Source organism: Arachis stenosperma, chromosome 3 (genome assembly GCF_014773155.1).
Source record: "Arachis stenosperma cultivar V10309 chromosome 3, arast.V10309.gnm1.PFL2, whole genome shotgun sequence".
NCBI classification, from domain to species: domain Eukaryota; kingdom Viridiplantae; phylum Streptophyta; class Magnoliopsida; order Fabales; family Fabaceae; genus Arachis; species Arachis stenosperma.
The window spans coordinates 10,790,893-10,809,272 of NC_080379.1; the positions used below are offsets into that span (position 1 = coordinate 10,790,893).

Below are 18,380 nucleotides of genomic sequence, written 5' to 3' on the forward strand. Positions count from 1 at the left end.
GTGAACCATGGACAGAACTTTCAATGGACTTTATTACTCAATTACCCAAGTCAACAGGTTATATTGCTATTATGGTGGTGGTTGATCGCTTCATCAAAACTGCTCATTTTGAACGCCTGAGAGCAGGCTTCATTGCGAGTTTAGTGGCGAAAGTCTTTATTGCATCAGTGGTTAAATTACATGGATTTCCTTCTATCATTGTTTTCAACCAAGACCCATTCTTCCTCAGTCGCTTTTGGCGCAGCCTCTTCGAGTTTAGCGGCACCCAATTATGTTACAGTACGATGTATCATCCGCAGAGTGACGGCTAGACTGAGGTCACTAATCGTTCCCTTGAGTAATACCTACGTACTTTCTCTCATTCGCAACCACAACAATGGGTGGCCTTTCTTCCCTGGGTTGAATTTTTCTATAATAGCTCATTTCACTCCACAATACAGATGACACCGCATGAGGCATTACACGGTTTCGCCATGAACTTGCTCCCGGGCTACTATCCTGGCGCTTTCCCTATGCTAAAAGTCTATCTCTTTATGAGGACCCGTAAGATATTGAATGATGAGCTGGATTTCTACCTGCACCAAGCAAGAACCTGCATGAAGAAACAAGCAGACCGGCACCTAAGGGTGTACGCGGATCGGATATTGCCGAAAATTCGATCCGATCCTCACAATTTCCATCGGATATGATGTCCGCATTTTTTAGTGTCAGATCTGATCTGATCTGATCCGCACATTTGCGGATCGAATATTAAGTATATCCGCATGATTGAACATTCTCTTTTTTATCATATTTCTATGTAAAAGAAAATCAATAAAAATATTTTTTTCACACTTTTAAACCTATTTATTTCTAAAATATTTTTAATCAAACTTTTCCTAAATAACAAAAATAAAATAATACAATATATAAATAACAACTACTAACTAAAATATACAAATAAGTAAATATAATACCAAACATATATATATTTTTTAATTATTATTGTGCGGATCTGCGGATCCACGAATCGAATATGCGGATGCAAAGCAGATATCCACGATCTGATCAGACTGTGGATCAGATCATATCCGCAATTTTCGGATCGGATGCGGATATTTACTGCGAATTTACCGATATGATCCGATCCATGAACACCCCTACTGGCATCGTCGTGATAAGGAATTCAAAAAAGGAGATTAGGTTTTGCTCAAGTTGAACACCCCTACCGCATCATGCATCGTGTAGGGAAGGTGGCTTCCTGCTGACAGCACGATTCACCCGTCTTCCATATTTCCATGTTTAAGGAGTTCCATAGAAAACCGTCGACTGCGACCCTGGTGCTGGCTACAGCACCTGCGGCATTTCAACCAGCACCTACAGTGAATTTGGGGAGGCGCTCGTCTTGAGAGATACGAAACAAGTGAAACAGGTCTTCATGGATTGAGAAGACTTACCACGGGAGGAGACAACTTGGATAGCTTCTACCAACTGCTACATGTTTCCAGATTTGGACCTAAAGGGCAAGGTCACGATCGGGGAGAGGATAGCTGATACAAGCAATTCAAGCTCAACCCCACAAACAAGCCCAATTAAAGGGATTGTAGAACTTAGAAAATCTCCTAAAGAAGTAAGCCCACTTGGCAAGAGAGTGAGAAAGGCTCCCAATTGGATGAAAGATCATCATATGGAGAAATAAAAAAGAAGCATTGTAAAGAAGCCAAAAGAGTTATTTAAGATCTCAATATTCAAAAAGGAGTTATATTGTAATAGGTAAAATAGAATAACAGTAGAAAAGAATAACAACTTGAGAGTGAGGAATCCCATTTCCCTGGACTCAAGGTGAGGGAAAGTGTGACTAACATATTTTGCATTTGCTGAATCTTTCAACACATATTTTTATAAGTTTCTTTCTTCAATTATTGTTACATCATAATTCTATTGAGCGACTCATTCTAGTTGCAATAAATTGTAAAATCTAACTACCTATTTCATTTCTATTTCTATATCTTGCTGTTTGATATATCCTAGAAATATTGGGTCTTTATTTCGAAGTTAAGATCTTTTGTATGGTTTCGAATTTGGCAAACATCCGTGCTAAGCTTCCAAACACCTGCAATTGGCGGGATCTAGCCAAATATTAGACAAGACATTCTTCATCACCCTGACAGCATTCAGATGGGCAGAGCTATCTGTGCCAACAACAATAGACTCAAACAGAGCATTTGGCGCTTTAATCTGTCATCATTCTTCTTTGTCGCACTGCCTTGGTGAGGAGCCTTCTCTGCAAGTAGCCACGTGAAAGCTTTCAACCGAATGAGGGTAAATGAGTCTTCCAAATAAGCTTGTAAAGTCTCTTCTGCTGGTTATTAATAGGGGATCTGATAGCATTGTGAAAAAACACCGATGTTAAGTCGCTGATAAAATAATACAAGAGATAGGTTAAGATTTTTTTTAATAATTAAACAAAAAGACCCCTATATCAATTGCTATTCCATGAAAGTTATGAGCAAAGCACAGTACAGATTGTCCAACTTCAATTACACTCAGATTCGTTCAACTCAAGCCAAAAATTAAACAAGAAAATGAGGGTTAAAAAAAAAGAAAATGGACATCCGTATATATCTAAGTGAGGAGCTAAAATAATAGAATTCTGTACCCTCAAACAACTTCGGGGTTTGACACTTGATATTTGACTGAACCAACAGTTATTTATTTTGCCATTTGGTTATTCCAAAGGCATAAGATGAAAAAGCAAGAATTTTCGAACATAGCAGGACCACTATAATTCAAATATAGCTAACCAACCACATTTTGATATTAAATAATTTATAAACACTGCAACAAAAATTGTTTAGATGCCATTATTTGATTGAAAATCTTTTCTAAAAAATTTATTTATCCAGGGATATTTTCTTTATAAATGAAGATAAATAACTGGAAATCTAAAAGGGAAACCAAAGATGATGGCAGGGAAACCTTTGGCTCGATAAGTTAGAATAACAAGTTAATTATGTGGAATGTTAGAAGCACAACTTATTTTTAGTAACATTTTTATTTTTCTATATTTTGTAACATTGATAATGGGTGCAAATAGTGTCCGAAACTAGATGAGAAAAGAACAAGAATACAAAAATTTGTTCTCTTCCTTCAAAAGATTCAAAGGGATAAACCCTGTCCCTTTCAGCCTCCGTGCGAACTGAAAGATCTTCATTTGATCACTTGCAGCTTTCTGGTGGAGGCTTTCGAAATTTAAATCCCATTAAAAATTTCAAACACAATATATACGAAAATCATTCGACTGCCTATAATATAAAATATAATCAAATCAAATTGGAAAAATATTAACACTAAGTAAGTTATCAAAAAATACAGAGGATAAGTTTTTTTAATTATTAAAAAAATACTTGTAAATCAAAATAATATTAAGTGTCATTCCATGAAACATACGAGAATGGCATATTATGGATTTTCCAAGCACAAATTACACTCGACTAGTTCAATTCAGGATGAAATTTAAACAAGAAAATTATAGCAAAGAAACAAAAGGAATGGATATCCAGATATATGCAGGTAAGGAAACAAAGAGCATTCCATTTGAGGGTTTTACACTTCATATTTGCTCTCTTCTAAACCAAACACTTATTTTCAAACCAATAAGATGAAAAACCAACAATTTTCAAAGTGTTTTACTTATGAGACTACTGAACCTGACAAGTGACAACTCACGGTAACTACATTATGAGATTACATTAATTAGAAAATTCGCAACATATGCTTGGGTACTATTATTTGATTGAAGATCTTTTTTAAAGATATTTATTTATTCTAAGATATTTTCTTACAATCAAATACAAATAATTGAACATTTAAAAGGTAGAAGGCAGACAAACACAAAGAAACATTTGGTTCTTTAAGTCAGCCTCACAAACTAATGCTGTGGTGTGTTTGAAGCATCTTTTTATTTGTTTTGTAACATTGATAATGTATTAAATAAAAAAAATTGTGCGAAACAAGATGGGAAAAGAACAAGATTAAACAGATTTGTCCTAATCCTTCAAAGGTTTCGATGGGATAAACCCTATCCCTTTCTGCCTCCGTGCGAACTGAAAGATCTTCAATTGATCACTTTTCAGCTTTCTGATGGAGGCTTTAAATATATAAACCCCATTCAATTTTTCAAATTTAAAATAAACTCAAATTAATTTATCTGCCTATACTATAAAAATATAATCAAATTAGAAAAATATTAATGTTGAATGAGTTATAAAAAAAATACAGAAGATACCTTAAGTTTTCTTGAATAAATGAAAAAAAAAAACAGTTTGCAGATAAAAGAATATTAAGGACCATTGTATGATATTTATGAGAAAAGCATAATATAAATTATCCAAGTACAACTACAATTAAACTTAGTTCAATTCAAGCTGAAAATTAAAGAAGGAAATTGCAACAAAGAAACAAAAGAAATGGATATCCGAAGATATCAAGGCAAGGAGCTAAAGAAGAGCATTCCGTGCACTCAAACATCTTCAAGGTTTGACACTTGATATTTGCCTTCTTCTGAACCAAAAAGTTATTTATTTCACCATTCGGTTATTCCAGAGGCATAGGATGAAAAAACAAGAATTTTCAGAAAGAGCAATAAGAGAACTGGAAGTAGTAGATACTTTCTTTACAAATAATTGCAAGTCTAGAAAGTAGGCAGAGACAATAGTGGAGAAACCTTTGACTCTCTCATCATCACAAGCTAATAATGTGAAATTTTAGTTGGAGAATGAATAAGTATACTTATTTTTAATAGGTGGGGGAGGGGCAGTAACATAGAAATTGCAAGCATGAAGAAGAAAGTTTATCTAACCTGTACAGCTTTTTCTTGGGAAGGTACACGGAATGCAAGGCCAGGCAAAAGTTAAGGCTTGCTTCTCTTTTCTCAAAAGTGCATCAGCTTCACTATAAAGAACTCATGCAACTTCCTCAATGGTGGCTATGTTTTCAATGGTTGCTATCGTATCTTTCCCTCATAGAATAACACTCTAGAAACTCTAGTCCCCAGTCCCCAATGAGTCAACCGATACAGGTTGAAGAGGATGTTTTTGTAATTTCAAGACAAAGGGACCAGAATAGTAATTTTGCAAGGTCAAGCATTTGATTACTAGAAGAATCACACTAAATCCTAGTTTGTCCCTTTGTGCTGAAATTACAAAAATACCCTTTGTGCTGAAATTACAAAAATACCCAACGAGGAATTTTTCTCTCATGGCAAGTTTCTTATTTTCAGGCGTTGTTCTTTTGAATTCCTTTCCCGTGATGACCATTGGATGGATCATCAATAGTAGGCAGGTTTAAGCGCATTCCCTATAATACCATTCAGAAAAAAGTCATTTGTACAAGCATTTGCATTTCACAATGACTATAATATCACAAGTTTACTTTATTCTAGAGGGTGGGCCAAGTAAAACTTTACTCGTCAAGAAATGGCTGAAACATCGCTCACATCCAATAACTAAAACTTCTTTTTCTTTAGAATGAGGGATAATAAAAAATTAAAAACAGAAACAGAAGAAAGAAGAAGAAGAAGAAGAAGAAGATTATTATTATTATTATTATTATTAAATTCTCTCAAAATTTTAAAATGCCCTGTCTAAAGCAACTTCTCCGTTTCTCCACTCATTCTTCTTTTTTGTATCATCTTATGTGTTCTAACTTTATGAGAGAAATGAAGGAAATGCGAGATAAAGCACCATGGATAAAGTGGGATGATTACCAGGCTTGGCGGCGCTTCTTGGCAGCAATAGCGGCGGCCACCTTGGCAGAGAGAGTGAACGAATCATTCTTCTTTCTGAGCATTTTGCGAATAGCCTTGCTCTTCTTCCTTCCCACGGGCTCACGGCGTCATTATCCTTCGCCAGCTTGAGAATTAAACTCTGAAGGTTTAAATCTCTTTCTGGATAGAGCCTGATATCAGGGTTGGAACATCAACTATATATAGCTTCGTCTAAACCCTACCCCATTTAGGGTTTACTTCTTAAACCCGCCGCCAACCCTATGATTTTTTTTTTTTGGTCAGTGCAAGGCCCACTAAGCGCCCAAAGCACAACAACCAGCCCTATGACTTTGAAGTTGGAGTTGGAGACCATTCTTTTTGGACTGAAATTCAGTAACCATTCCATCAACTGTTTTTGGACAACCACTCCAACTACTTAAAGGTAAGCTGGGTAAAACGCGAGCCAGGGGCAATGTAGCCAACTCTTAAACGGGCCACATTTCGGCTGACCGAGCTGAATCAGCCCACAACATAAATCCGCTGACATTTGCAAAGCCCGCGTACGCTCCTACATGAGGTCATGAGCACATTCCGCAGCAGTCTGCACAGTGCACTCCCTTCTCTTTCTCTTTCTCTTAATTTTTTTTTTTATTTAGTTGGAAACTTTATTCTCAAATACAAGTAAGAAAATTATTAAAAAGGTTTTTTTATTTAAATTGTTAGAAGATAAAAACTCGAGCCAGCAATTTTATTTTGTATTCACCACCACTTTTAATTATCAGTCTAATACTTTTAATCTGATAACATTACTAACTAATTGCTGACCAAAAATAATAATTAACAATAAATTATAACCTTCTAACATTAACCGATATAATATACAACTAAAGGGTTAACCAAAGATTAGACCTACTATAGGACAAGTAATAATTATTGTAGTTGTAAACATATTGTGGAAACGTGCGCAGAGGTGATGAACTCTCATCAATCTCTGTTGAGTGAGTTCCAGAAAGAAGGCATGAATGGAGATGAGAAGTTGAAGAATCAGAAAGAAAGAGAGAGGAGGAACAAAGAACTGAGATGAAGAGAGAGAGAATGGAAAGAGGGTTCTTGAATTGGGGAAACATAATCTATAGAGACGAAGTTAATGATAGATAATTTCAACCTGAGGTACGTAAAGTACTTTCCAAAAAACGAGTTGTCATCCTTACTTAGGATATTTCAGCACAGTTCAAGTCATTCCCAAGTCACTTCGTAAAATGTATTGAATGTCGACTAGGTACATTGTATTAAATAACAAGGAATCACATATTCTCCAAATTTTCTGGTAGAGGCAATAAAATCGATACAAAAAGTTTCCCACGATCAGATGAAGGAAGTGTTCTCACTTTTTCTTTTGGTGAGTCCCCGGGAATAACTGGCGATACAAAACTCCAAAAGAATATCCTCATACAAAAAAAAATTAAATAAACTAAATATGTTTTATTAACTATACAACATTACAGCTTAACCAAAATTCTGCAAAGGTGGTCACATGTATCAAAATTTGAACCTGCACTACTCAAGTCAGAATCCAAAGAGAAAGGCGCATAATACTGCAGTTCTTGCCGATTATTGAGGCTCTCTATCATATTATGCCACCAAAAGGCATGATGGATATCCAAGGCCAGCATAGCTTCCAAGAGTAGCAGGCTTATAGTTCCCCAAGAAAGGGCATGCTCTCATCTTGCAATTGCAATTGCAAAGATGAAATGAAAATAAGGAAATAATTGACCAAAGCTCCTTCAACATTCATTTTTTCATCTCGGATTTATGATGCAGATCTTGCAAGGTTTCAGGTACTTCCTGCTCACATTGTTCAAGAATGCTGATGAGCTGCCCAGCTAGTTCTCCGTCTTCTGCTGTTAAGAAACTGTGCAGAACACCATTGACACTTTCGCGCGCCATCTTTGTCAAAATATGGATGTAAGTGTCCATGGATGGTACAAAACTAGGTAAGACTACAACATCATACCGCCCTATCTCTGCAGTGGAGAGATTCTCCAAATCTATTGCAGAAACCACTGGTCCTGATCTGCTGTTTGAATCCACTCTGTAATGATGAAACAGTGCATCATAAAAAGAAAAACACTTGTATAGCATCTTACATCATCATGAAAATGAAATTTTTCAAGAATCATTGGTTTAGACTTCAAGATTGTATTGTTAGTCAGTCCTTTATATCTTTCAAATGCAACATCATTTACTGTCAGATATGTAATTTGTCAAATACAGATTTTATATCTCTGCATCCAATAAGAATCTCATTCGAATCAAAGATGGACTCTGGTTAATTACTTAATTCTAAAAGGAACATGGTTAACTATAAATGTTCAAATGGATTAAGAAAATGATTGAAAGGTATTGAGGTTAAGAAGTTCAAAAGTATCTTACAAAGTTATCCTAAAGCAAAATTTCCCCTTTTTTCACCATTTATAAATATTATTCTACGTCTCCTTCACTTTTTGCAATCATGTTACTTAGTAGGGGGTATGGTTAAGAAAAAAGAATTAATATAAAGTTTCCTAAATTGACACTTATTAAGAATATGGAGAGTGTATACTGTTAAACAATTGACATGAATCATCTCAATTTCTATTAATAAACCATGATAGCTCAGAATTCATATAACCTAAGTGCTAAGTGGGAAACTAGCAGGAAAGGCTTTATTCCCCTAAAGTGTGATGAGAGGGGGTTGCAGAAATTCCATGATTCTAACAAGAGTTTTAGAAATTTCTTTATTATTGAAGACAAATTATTAGACATCTAAAAAGTACACCATAGCAGAGAAACCTTTTGCTCTTTTAGTTAGCATCACAAGCAAATGACAGTAGAACATTAAAGACAGTGTTTTAAGTAACATCTGTTCCTTTTTGTTTTTTTAAACATGGATAGTGGATGAAACAGAAGTAGTGTCCCGAACTAGAGGAGAAAAGAACAAAAATACACGTGTTCTCTTCCTTCAAAGATTCATAGGGAAAAACCCTCTACCTTTCAGTCTCAATGCAAACCCAAAGATCTTCAACTAGTCATTTTCGGCTTTCATGTGGAGGCTTTTGAAATTGAAATCCCATTTAAGATATCAAATCAAAATACATGAAATTCATTCATATACCTATATCCTTCTAAAAGAAAACATTAAGTGGGTTATCCAAAATTATAGAAGATGTGTAGAAGATATGTTTTAAGATCTTTTAACAAACAAAAAATAAATAAATAAATTAAGTAACATAGCTGAAACATTATACGAATTGCCCAAGTACAATTGCAATTAATTAATTCAATTCAGGACAAAAATTAACCAGAAAATTTGTAGCAAAGAAATAAAGGAATGGATATCCGAATATATCTAGGTAAGGAGCTAAAAGAAGAGCACTCCATACCCTCAAACGTATTCGGGGTTAGACACTTGATATTTGCCACCTTCTGAACTAAACGGTTATTGATTTGATTTCACCATCTGGTTATTCCGGAGGCAAGATGGAAAACAATATTTTCAAAAAGATTAAAAAGATCCTTGAACTTGAGAATAATGTGATTTTTAAATAGCACTTGACATCCAACAATTCTCTTCAAGGATTAATCTAATGATTTACTCTAAACAAGATTCATGTATATAGTAGACTAGTAGTAGGATATCCAAAACTATACAAATGATGCCTACAACTTTTACACATTTCAACTCTCAATTGAATTTGTTTTGTGAGGTTAGTTTTCCTTTGAGCTAATTTTATGACCTGTTTGCTAATGGTACATTGGTACACATCATACAAAATTCTAGACCAAAATAAATAACAAGGAATGATTTGAAATGATAGCTAGGCTTGACACATAAGAATCAAATGGAATGGAAAAAGACCTCCTATTTGAGAGTCTTGACCATTGTGTGACCTAGAAACCACCGACATGCCGAAAAGCTTCGCGCACTGGCGTCCAATGCGCATCAGAGTTGGATATGCCGGCAACATATGGATGCGTGAGTCTACAACATCTCTAGCAATGTCGCTCTGTTTTTCTGTTATTTTCAAACGCAGATACGAGTCCGACACAGCTTTGACTTTGGTATACGTTCCTACTAATCTTGGGCTTTTATCTAGGAAAAGTAAGACTACAAAAAGGGGATTCTAGCATGTGGGATGTTAGAGTTGATGCCAATAGCCCTGATCTCAGTAAAGTTTAGTATTTGACATAGATGAACCAGATATAGAAACTGTGGTGTTTGCGGATGATGGGCGTAGAGGAGAAGAAATTGATACATTTTCCGTTAACAGGACAGTGGGAGTGGATTAAAATTTAGGACAATAGACATCATTTTAACAATTGCAATATTCTAAGACCTTTTTATGCAGCTATATTTACTTTCAAATTTACAATATGACATTACATTATTTTAATATAGTATTTATGTTTTATTATATAACATATCCTGGACGTGTTGTATCCACTAATTTTATAAATATAAAAAAAGCGTGTTGCGGTATCAATGCTTCCTAGGGTGTGACACCGAATGCCAACCAAAATAGACTTTAATTAGAATAATTAAGCAAAATAAACTAGCTAGATCAAGAGATAAAATAAAATAAAAACATGTTCTATGTCAATTTGTATACCTCAGGTGAATGAGATGAACCCTGTATGGGCAAAAGGGTTTTCACATCTTCAAAGGTGGTGATGTAATAAACATGGCATGAAGACACAGATCTGGCATGTCAAGATCCCCTGACAGGCATGAGCACCTTTGAATATCCCACGTTAATAGTTACAAACCTATACTACATTTTTCTCTTAACCTTGATATTTTCTTAAGGATATCTTTGGAGTAGTGAAACTATTAGGAAACGCACTACAACAGGGTTCCTTTTCAAAATGGTGTGTATGAAACAAAACTGCAGACCAAACTGTATATAGAAGCATTAATTAATAGATGCTTTTACCTGTCATTAGAGCTTGCAGTATTAGAATCAAGTGAAATGCAACAACCCCTTCCTTTGAGAGTTTTGACCAACTTATTACACTTGATGTCTTTCCTTAAGATATATAGCATGTTTGAATTATGAGAACAGCTGCTCCGAAATTGATCAAGGGCTTCAGTGCTCTGCAAGAACAAAACACAATCTTATCCGTCTATGCAAATAAATATAACAAATGCTTAACCAATGGCAGTAAATTTGCCTTGCTTTGTCTTTCCTTTTTCCTTTTTTTTTTTTGTTGATATGGCAATAATTCATGTCCTCATAAAACAATCATCCTATGCTTATAAATCAAAAGAAATTGCGACCGTGTTTATAGTTTTAATAATAACATTATATTTCATTGGGTTAAAAACTTGAAATTAGTAACAAAGACTGTAGCACTTCTTGCAAAATTTAAGTAATACAATATGCACTTCTTGGAAAATTTAAGTAATACAATATTAGGAATATATAAGTAAACAATATTTTACAAGCTAAGAAAACATTACAAATTACTCTTTCCTATAAAAATACCCAGAGTGCCCTTTAATTTATTTCAGTTAATAATGTCAAAGAAGATAATATTTACTAAAGTAAAAAATGGGTAACTAAGTAGTAACTGCAATATATGAACTTAAACAATAGAATGACCTACCTTAAGAAGCTTCTCTTCATCTGATGTACACACCCGGACAGACTGGATAATGCATGAACTTAAGCTGGTAATTTTATTACTGAGCGAGAGTCTACAGATTGACCCATTTAGAAGATGCCGAACCATTGGGATAGACGTATGGTTAAAGGAATCATTGAAAACCAAAACACGAGGATCGCTGGAAATAAATGACTTGATGGATTTAATAGTATCAGCGTAACCAGCACTACAAACAGTACTAAGCCCATCAACAACCTATTTCATACAAAAAAAGTAATAAAAGATGATAAATAGCATGAACTATGCACGAAAAGATACCTGAAATAAAACTATTTGTGATAAAATTAGTTCTTTATGAGAAGAAACCCATTTTTGAATCCATGCTAATTTTCATACTTAAAAAATGACTGTAGTTTGCACACAACCAAAAAATGCAAGATTTGGCCTGGTAGAACTAAGCACGTGTATATATGAGCTTCTTGTAGACTTTCTATGTTAAATAGTAGGTCTTAGATTTTTAAGAATCCCAATATTGCAAGAGAGAATTAAGGAAGAGCATTGACAAAGCTTTGAAACCCTCTCCCCCTCAATTTGAATCCTCATACACCCTCCTCCCTCTGACCACCACCCCCTGCATGCTAACTCCTTGCTCCCCCGACAGTATTTCTTGTATCCACTTCACCAGCCAATAGCACAACAATCCGACCCACCTCATTAACTGACTCAGCAACTCCATCATTTCAAGCTCCAGCAACCACAACAATCAATTGCATAAAAGACTAATGAATATTTTAAAAATAATATGCTGTGCATAAAATTTGTACAGCCAGAAATATTTGACTTTTGGTCAAACATCAATTTTGTAAATATTTCCATATTATCATCATTCATGTGGTGTACATGTTGAAAGTCTATTGGTACACAAAAAAGGGCTATGTGAACGATTCACCTGAGTACCATAGAAATTACCAGAGTGTGGCTTCATCCATTACAAACGTATAATGGTAAAATTCTCAAATCCAATGTGAAGTTTTCTTTTACATATTTTTTCCTTTTATTTTTCAATTCATAAATTAACATTATTGAAGTTTTTTTAAATTCTCAAAATGTAAATTTGCTTATTACTTTCTTTTGAACCATTATAAGTTCAAAATTACTCGTGCTGCAATAAATTTTTTAATCTTTACCATAAGTAATAGGGACATATACATTTTCAAATTCATTTATTTTTATATTAATATAATTTTTAAATTCTCTACATTTCTAAATTTGACCATTAAACTGGTATGAAAACACCAAATAATAATAATAATAAAAAATGTCTTCTACAGTTGGATATTGAAAAGAAAAGCTACCAATATGGAGACATCAGATATGTCAATGGCCTTCAATGATAGAAGCTCCATTAATCTCTCTGGAGTAGAAACAAGAAACTCAGGTTCACAACTTTTCAACCTGTTTAAGACAGAACACATAATTATAAGAAGCTGATTTAGTGCAAGATGAAAAACATTCAGATCAATAAGTGTGTGCATGCATAATTGCATATTAAAACATTCATTCAAATCAGGATCCCAAAGGTGAAGTAACTCATTTGAACAACATTAATTACTAAAAGTAGACTAATAAGAACTTGCACTTGCTAACCCCTAAAGTGACCACCTTTGTATAAAGGGGATTCCTTACTCATATAGAGCTTCTTGTATCCAATCCATCCACTTTAAGCCTGGCTCATTCTGTAAGTACAACCTCTTTCTAGCTTGACAAACATATCTAGAGGTTCAAAGCCCCATGCAAGTCAAACCCTTTATTGGACATTTATGTCAAATAGAATTAATACCACAACAGTTTTCCATGTGTTTGTGGAAGAGATTGTTAGCAATCGCTGGTAAGTAATTAATGGGCCTTAGTGCTTAGGAACAACTAGTCAGCTAATCAGATATCTCAAATAGGAAATAATACACATTTCTCTCTAGTTTTCTTGCATATTGTCAGACTCTTGAAAAATTTTGGGAATGTTAGATTGGTCCTGCAAGTATAGAACAACCTCTTTTATGGAAGTTCTCGAAGGACGGAACGAAAGAGTAAACATACCAAATGCACTATGCAGTATGCAATGTAACCCCCTCCCGGGCCCCGGCGGGGGATCAAAGGACAATGTAAGACATTAGTTAGTGTCCTGCTGGAAAACACGTTAATACTGTTTCCGATTGAAAATGAGATTCATTAATAAGAGAGAACAGAATACAAAATGAGAGGACAAGGTAGACAGAGAAACAAAAGAAGATGCACTCCCAAGAGAATGAGCAATGGAAACATAAGAATTTTTTTATGCAAAAATTTAAACATACAAATTATAAGCACTACATACAAATTGAAAGCGCTTCCACATATAGGATAGAATTAGAGGTTTGGCCCCTGTTTGACTTAAAGCTGTTTGCACTTTATTTCAGTGTGTGATTTCTATCCAACATGTTGAGCTTCTTTTATTTTAAACCTTTTTTTGAAGATATGTCAAGATATAAAAAGCATAACCTCATTGATGAATTTTGCTTTTCATAATCCATTTTTGTATTAAGATAATCTCTTGTCCACTATGTCTGTTCTTCCTCTATTCATAGTATAATTTGTTTCTAAGAGAACTTGAAGTTAAATGCACTTTATCCAAGAAAAATAAAGAGAATGATCAGAGCCAAAATTTACATATGCAATCTCAACATTGTGCCTTAAGTATCACACAAATCAATATCTATACAATGAAAAACCAAAGTGGAAGTTCCAACACTTACCCTTGAATTTGATGATCTAAGGTAGCACCTGAATGAATACTCACTGTATGTATTCCTAGTGATTTCAAAGGCTTGCACACTGTTCTGACCTGCATATCAATTTCAATTTTCAGAGTCCAAGTAATCACCAATCAAGTCAAATGGCAAAATGCATATCAATAGAAACAAGTTGCGAAATTGCCATTCCCTTTTTATCACATAGCACATACTGGAGAGGAGACATCATGTATTTTCTTATGTAATAGGGTGTGTTCGATCAGCTCCAACAGCCAAGTCTCTAGTTGTATAAGCACCAGCCTATTTAAAGTAGGTTCTTCTCTATTAGCTTCAGATGAAGTGAACTATAGTTAGTACTAATCTGTAGGTACTTAGTAGGCTATCAGATCTCAATGTAGTTACTCTAATTAATATGCTCTACGTCTACATCCAAGTCCTTAGCTTGTGATAGAAGTTGCTCAGCCTATTTATAAACATGATACATCTATTGTGTAACCATTCATGCATTAATTCTACAAGGTTCTCATATTCAATATTTCTTCCTTTGAACTCTTTATCTCTCTCTTCTTTGATAACTTCCATTATTTTCTTTCAATATCTTGCTCCCAAACAAAGCTCTGAGCACACAAAAGAGGCCCACATCATGAACTACAGACAGCAGTGACTCTTGCAAGCATTCATACGAAGTGTATCAGTCTCTTCCATTATATTCTTTTCTTTTGTTAGAAAAACAAAAATATTATTACAAAATAAAATAGTACAAAGAGGATAACATATCCTCACCAAAAAGAAAGAAAATAAACCATAAAACTACTGCAAGATTGAGCCATGTAACAAAGCGTTGAAATTTCTCTACATATCTAGTTATCTACAAAGAAACATATCTTGAGAAACCATTTGCAGAACACCACACTTAGAAGGTAATATTGACATAGTTTTAGCTTGATTTTGAGTCTCAAAGCCTACAAACTTTAGCGTACAACAACTCACACAGACCCTTTGAGCCAAGCCAAATGTCTCCCAAAGTGTAAAAGCTTGATCCATACATAATTTACAGCCAAACAATGCCCAAAAAAAGAAAAAGAATCAAACAGACAACAATGTGGATTATGGACCTACAACAACAGAATACATGTATGAGGAGAAAAAAAGCAAAAAAAAAAAAAAATCAAAGGACAACTTTTTGCACCGCACCCTTATCATTATGCTATTGAGGACAAGCATCCAAACAAAATGCGAACAACTTCGAATTTCTAAACAAATTTGTCTCAAAGAAAAGTGTAACTCACATTGTAGGCATACTCAAGAATTCAAAGTATGACTTGGAAGAAACCAACCTAGATGATTCAAGAGACCCAATCTTTTTCATCATAAGCAGAAAGATAAGGAGAATACGGTTTTAAGTGTTTAATGAAACTCAGTGACCAAATCCTTTCTATCATAATGTTTATGTGTTCACAAATGAAATGAAATGCAGCACTACCAACACACAATCTCAAATATAGTTAAAATTATGCCATTTTAGAATATCTGAACACAATTCAGACTTCCAGTATTTGAAAAAATATCATTTAAAGATGGCCTGAAAAGTTCCATAACTCGATCTCCCTTTTGAAAATATGTGAGGGACAAGAAGTTGGTGGGAGCATGAATTATTTTACTAACTTTTTACTGGATGAAAGGGGGACCAACATTGAAATTGTAAGCATGAGCAAGGAAGGAAGTTTATCTGACCTGTAAAGCTTTCTCTTGGGAAGGTACAAGGAATAAAAGGAAAGGACTGCCAAGAGATAAGCCTTGCTTCTCTTTTCTCACAAATGTATCAGCTACACCAGAAACAATCCACGCAACTTGCTCAGTAGTGGCAGAGGTTCCACTGGTTTCTATCAGATCTTTCCCTGTAGAATAACACTTTAGAAACTCTAATCCCCATGTGTCAACAGACAAAATGTTATCCTCTCCATCAGAATAGGCATCACCATGGTGCAATGCATTTTCAATTGAACTTAGACACAAAAAGACAAACTTAGAAGGCAACTCTGACAATTCACAATTTCGTTGTTGCACACCACCACAACGGTCAGCCATGTCGGTCACCTCAATGACAGGCTGATTTTCCACTTGCAAACAAATTGATTTCTTAGAAATATTCCCACCAAATGTGTTTTCCCTTTTAGCTGCACTCTCCTCTCTATGGGGAACCTTTTCTTTTGTGGTGGATTTTTTCTTTCCAGGAGCTTTTCTTTTAAATATCTCTTTCCCATGATGATCATTAAATGGATCATCAGGAGAAGGCAGACTAAAGCACATTCCCTGAAATACCAAGGAACAAAAGTCATTTCCACAAGTCTTTTACACAAGAATTCACAGTAGCTATGATTTTAATATGGTCATATCACAAGGTCAAGTTTACTTCATTCTAGGAGAAAGACACATCATGGGACATGTGAAAATTCGCCAAAAAAGAGGTGGGTGAAGGTTTATGCAGGTTGAAAATAGGATAGATGTGAAGAATCACATGAAGATTTAGTGTTTGACTGTAAAAAAAAAAAAGAAAAGAATTTTCAATAAAACATAAGGCTTTGTCAGAATTTGTTAATAACATATATATATTGCAATAAGAGCACCAATGCTTTCTGGGTGTGTCTTCAACAAAAAACAAAGAGCATGCAACTGCTACAAATTAATTGATTTCAACCAGAAACAATAGTTATATCATCTACTAAGTAAACTTTTCCTTTAGAATGAGAGTTAATAAGAATCAAACTCCACTTCCCTACAATTGCATTGATCTATTTTTGTTATCATGCTAGCACACATTTCTATCATTCTATGTATACAATTCAATTCTATGGCTCTATATTAAATTCGCTAAAACATCGAAATGCCCTGTCTAAGGTAACTTCTTATTTGTTCTAAATTCACCATAAAAACCAATAAATAAATAAATAAAAATAAAAGCCTAAAATGCGATCAAGTACTTCCAGAATGATGGTAATGCGAGAGTGAAGTATACAGGATGAAATGATAAAGTCATAAAACTATGGATTCAACTTGACAGCGGAACCAAAGAAATGAAAAATAAATGAATAAAGTAAAACCTTACAAGAAAATGAAAGTAATCGAAGGGAAAATAAGAGAAGAAAAGGTAGAGAGTTTTTAAGGGATTTGTTTTAGGTACCTGGCACATGCGGCGTTTACCGGCCTTGCGGCGCTTCTTGGCGGCAATAGCAGCAGCTGCCTTGGCAGAGACAGTGGAAGAGTCATTCTTTCTTCTGAGCTTTTTGCATATGGCTTTGTTCTTCTTCCTTCTCACAGCATCATCACCCTTTGCCATTGCTACAGTTACCTGGCTTGTAGGAAGATGATTTAGTTCTCTTTGGTTCGAACGAGAGAGATTACAATTAGGGTTGGAACGTTAAAGACATCCAATACCATCCTCTAAACCCTATAAAATAATCCATTTAAAATTTTTATAAAATACGGAAACATATATATATAATATAAAAATAATTTTAGGTAAATTATAATAATATTTTATTATTTTATTATTATTAAAATATAAATTAAAATTTTTATTATTTTTAATTATATAAAATATTTAAAATGTTTTTTTATAATTAATAATATATATTATTTTTAAACTTATTTTAAGAATATATGTTAAAAATAAAATTAGACATATTAATATATGATGGTATTTAGATGTATTTAAATGTGTCTTTTTTATTTTTTATCAAGACATAGTTTGGACATAGAAGACATACATATCGAACGAGTATCAATGAGTGTCGTATTCAAAATGTGATAATAAATGTCTCCATATTCTTTAAATACTAACCCTAAACTTAATTAATTTAGAATTCAAACTAAATCGAATTAAAACAGAATCAAATCTCAAGTAATTAATGTTCCTTCAATAGTTTTTCATCCTAAGTCAAGTTATAGATAATTTTTCATAATTGTCCATCAAGGTTCTAAATCATGGGCCATGTGCTCAAACTTTAATCATCAACTCAAAGTTCTTCAAAGGATTGAAAATTTGGCAAGGAATTACAAGTTTTGGGAGTAGCCCAATGATGATGCGTGAGGTGCATGAAGCCTTGCATAAAGCGCAAGCCCAACAAGGAGGAATTGGAGGCCTCTGTTTGGATGTGTAAAGCGCATGCAAGGGGATGTGAGGCGCATAGACTCATGCGTGA

General features: G+C 34.3%; 1 protein-coding gene, 2 long non-coding RNA genes and 1 other non-coding gene across 5 annotated transcripts; all 4 read right to left on the bottom strand.

Annotated features, from left to right (window-relative positions):
- Positions 1-394: 394 nt before the first annotated feature.
- Positions 395-1,593, bottom strand: LOC130967869 (uncharacterized). Its single transcript, XR_009081441.1, has 3 exons — positions 1,437-1,593; positions 1,209-1,356; positions 395-575 (listed from the first exon to the last, which is right to left on the bottom strand). It is a non-coding gene; the product is annotated as an uncharacterized LOC130967869 (long non-coding RNA).
- A 118-nt stretch (positions 1,594-1,711) lies between these two features.
- LOC130967868 (uncharacterized) lies at positions 1,712-5,962 on the bottom strand. The gene is made up of 3 exons (XR_009081440.1): positions 5,747-5,962; positions 4,841-5,337; positions 1,712-2,360 (listed from the first exon to the last, which is right to left on the bottom strand). It is a non-coding gene; the product is annotated as an uncharacterized LOC130967868 (long non-coding RNA).
- Positions 5,963-6,997: 1,035 nt separating this feature from the next.
- Positions 6,998-17,618, bottom strand: LOC130968835 (DEAD-box ATP-dependent RNA helicase 5). 2 transcript variants are annotated; one of them, XR_009081750.1, is made up of 8 exons: positions 17,360-17,618; positions 15,913-16,491; positions 14,182-14,270; positions 12,748-12,847; positions 11,393-11,647; positions 10,720-10,880; positions 10,396-10,504; positions 7,613-7,838 (listed from the first exon to the last, which is right to left on the bottom strand). XR_009081750.1 is itself a non-coding variant. In XM_057894303.1 (7 exons), exons 1-7 carry the CDS (start codon positions 17,513-17,515, stop codon positions 7,538-7,540), a joined length of 1,641 nt encoding a protein of 546 aa, XP_057750286.1. In that variant the 5' UTR covers positions 17,516-17,618; the 3' UTR covers positions 6,998-7,537. The 2 variants fall into 2 exon arrangements, 1 of the variants encoding a protein (XP_057750286.1); XM_057894303.1 differs by lacking the exon at positions 10,396-10,504 and having other exon boundaries at positions 6,998-7,838.
- LOC130972406 (small nucleolar RNA snoR138) lies at positions 9,119-9,265 on the bottom strand. Its single transcript, XR_009083576.1, has one exon. It is a non-coding gene; the product is annotated as a small nucleolar RNA snoR138 (small nucleolar RNA).
- Positions 17,619-18,380: the final 762 nt, after the last annotated feature.

Bases quoted from the DNA above. Each gene is read 5' to 3' on its own strand.
- LOC130968835 (XM_057894303.1), bottom strand. From the start codon at position 17,515: ATGGCAAAGGGTGATGATGCTGTGAGAAGGAAGAAGAACAAAGCCATA. The intron at 16,492-17,359 runs GTACCTAAAACA...TTGGTATTTCAG, and splicing joins GTAAACGCCGCATGTGCCAG to GGAATGTGCTTTAGTCTGCC. The intron at 10,881-11,392 runs GTAGGTCATTCT...TTGTTCTTGCAG, and splicing joins ATGAAGAGAAGCTTCTTAAG to AGCACTGAAGCCCTTGATCA.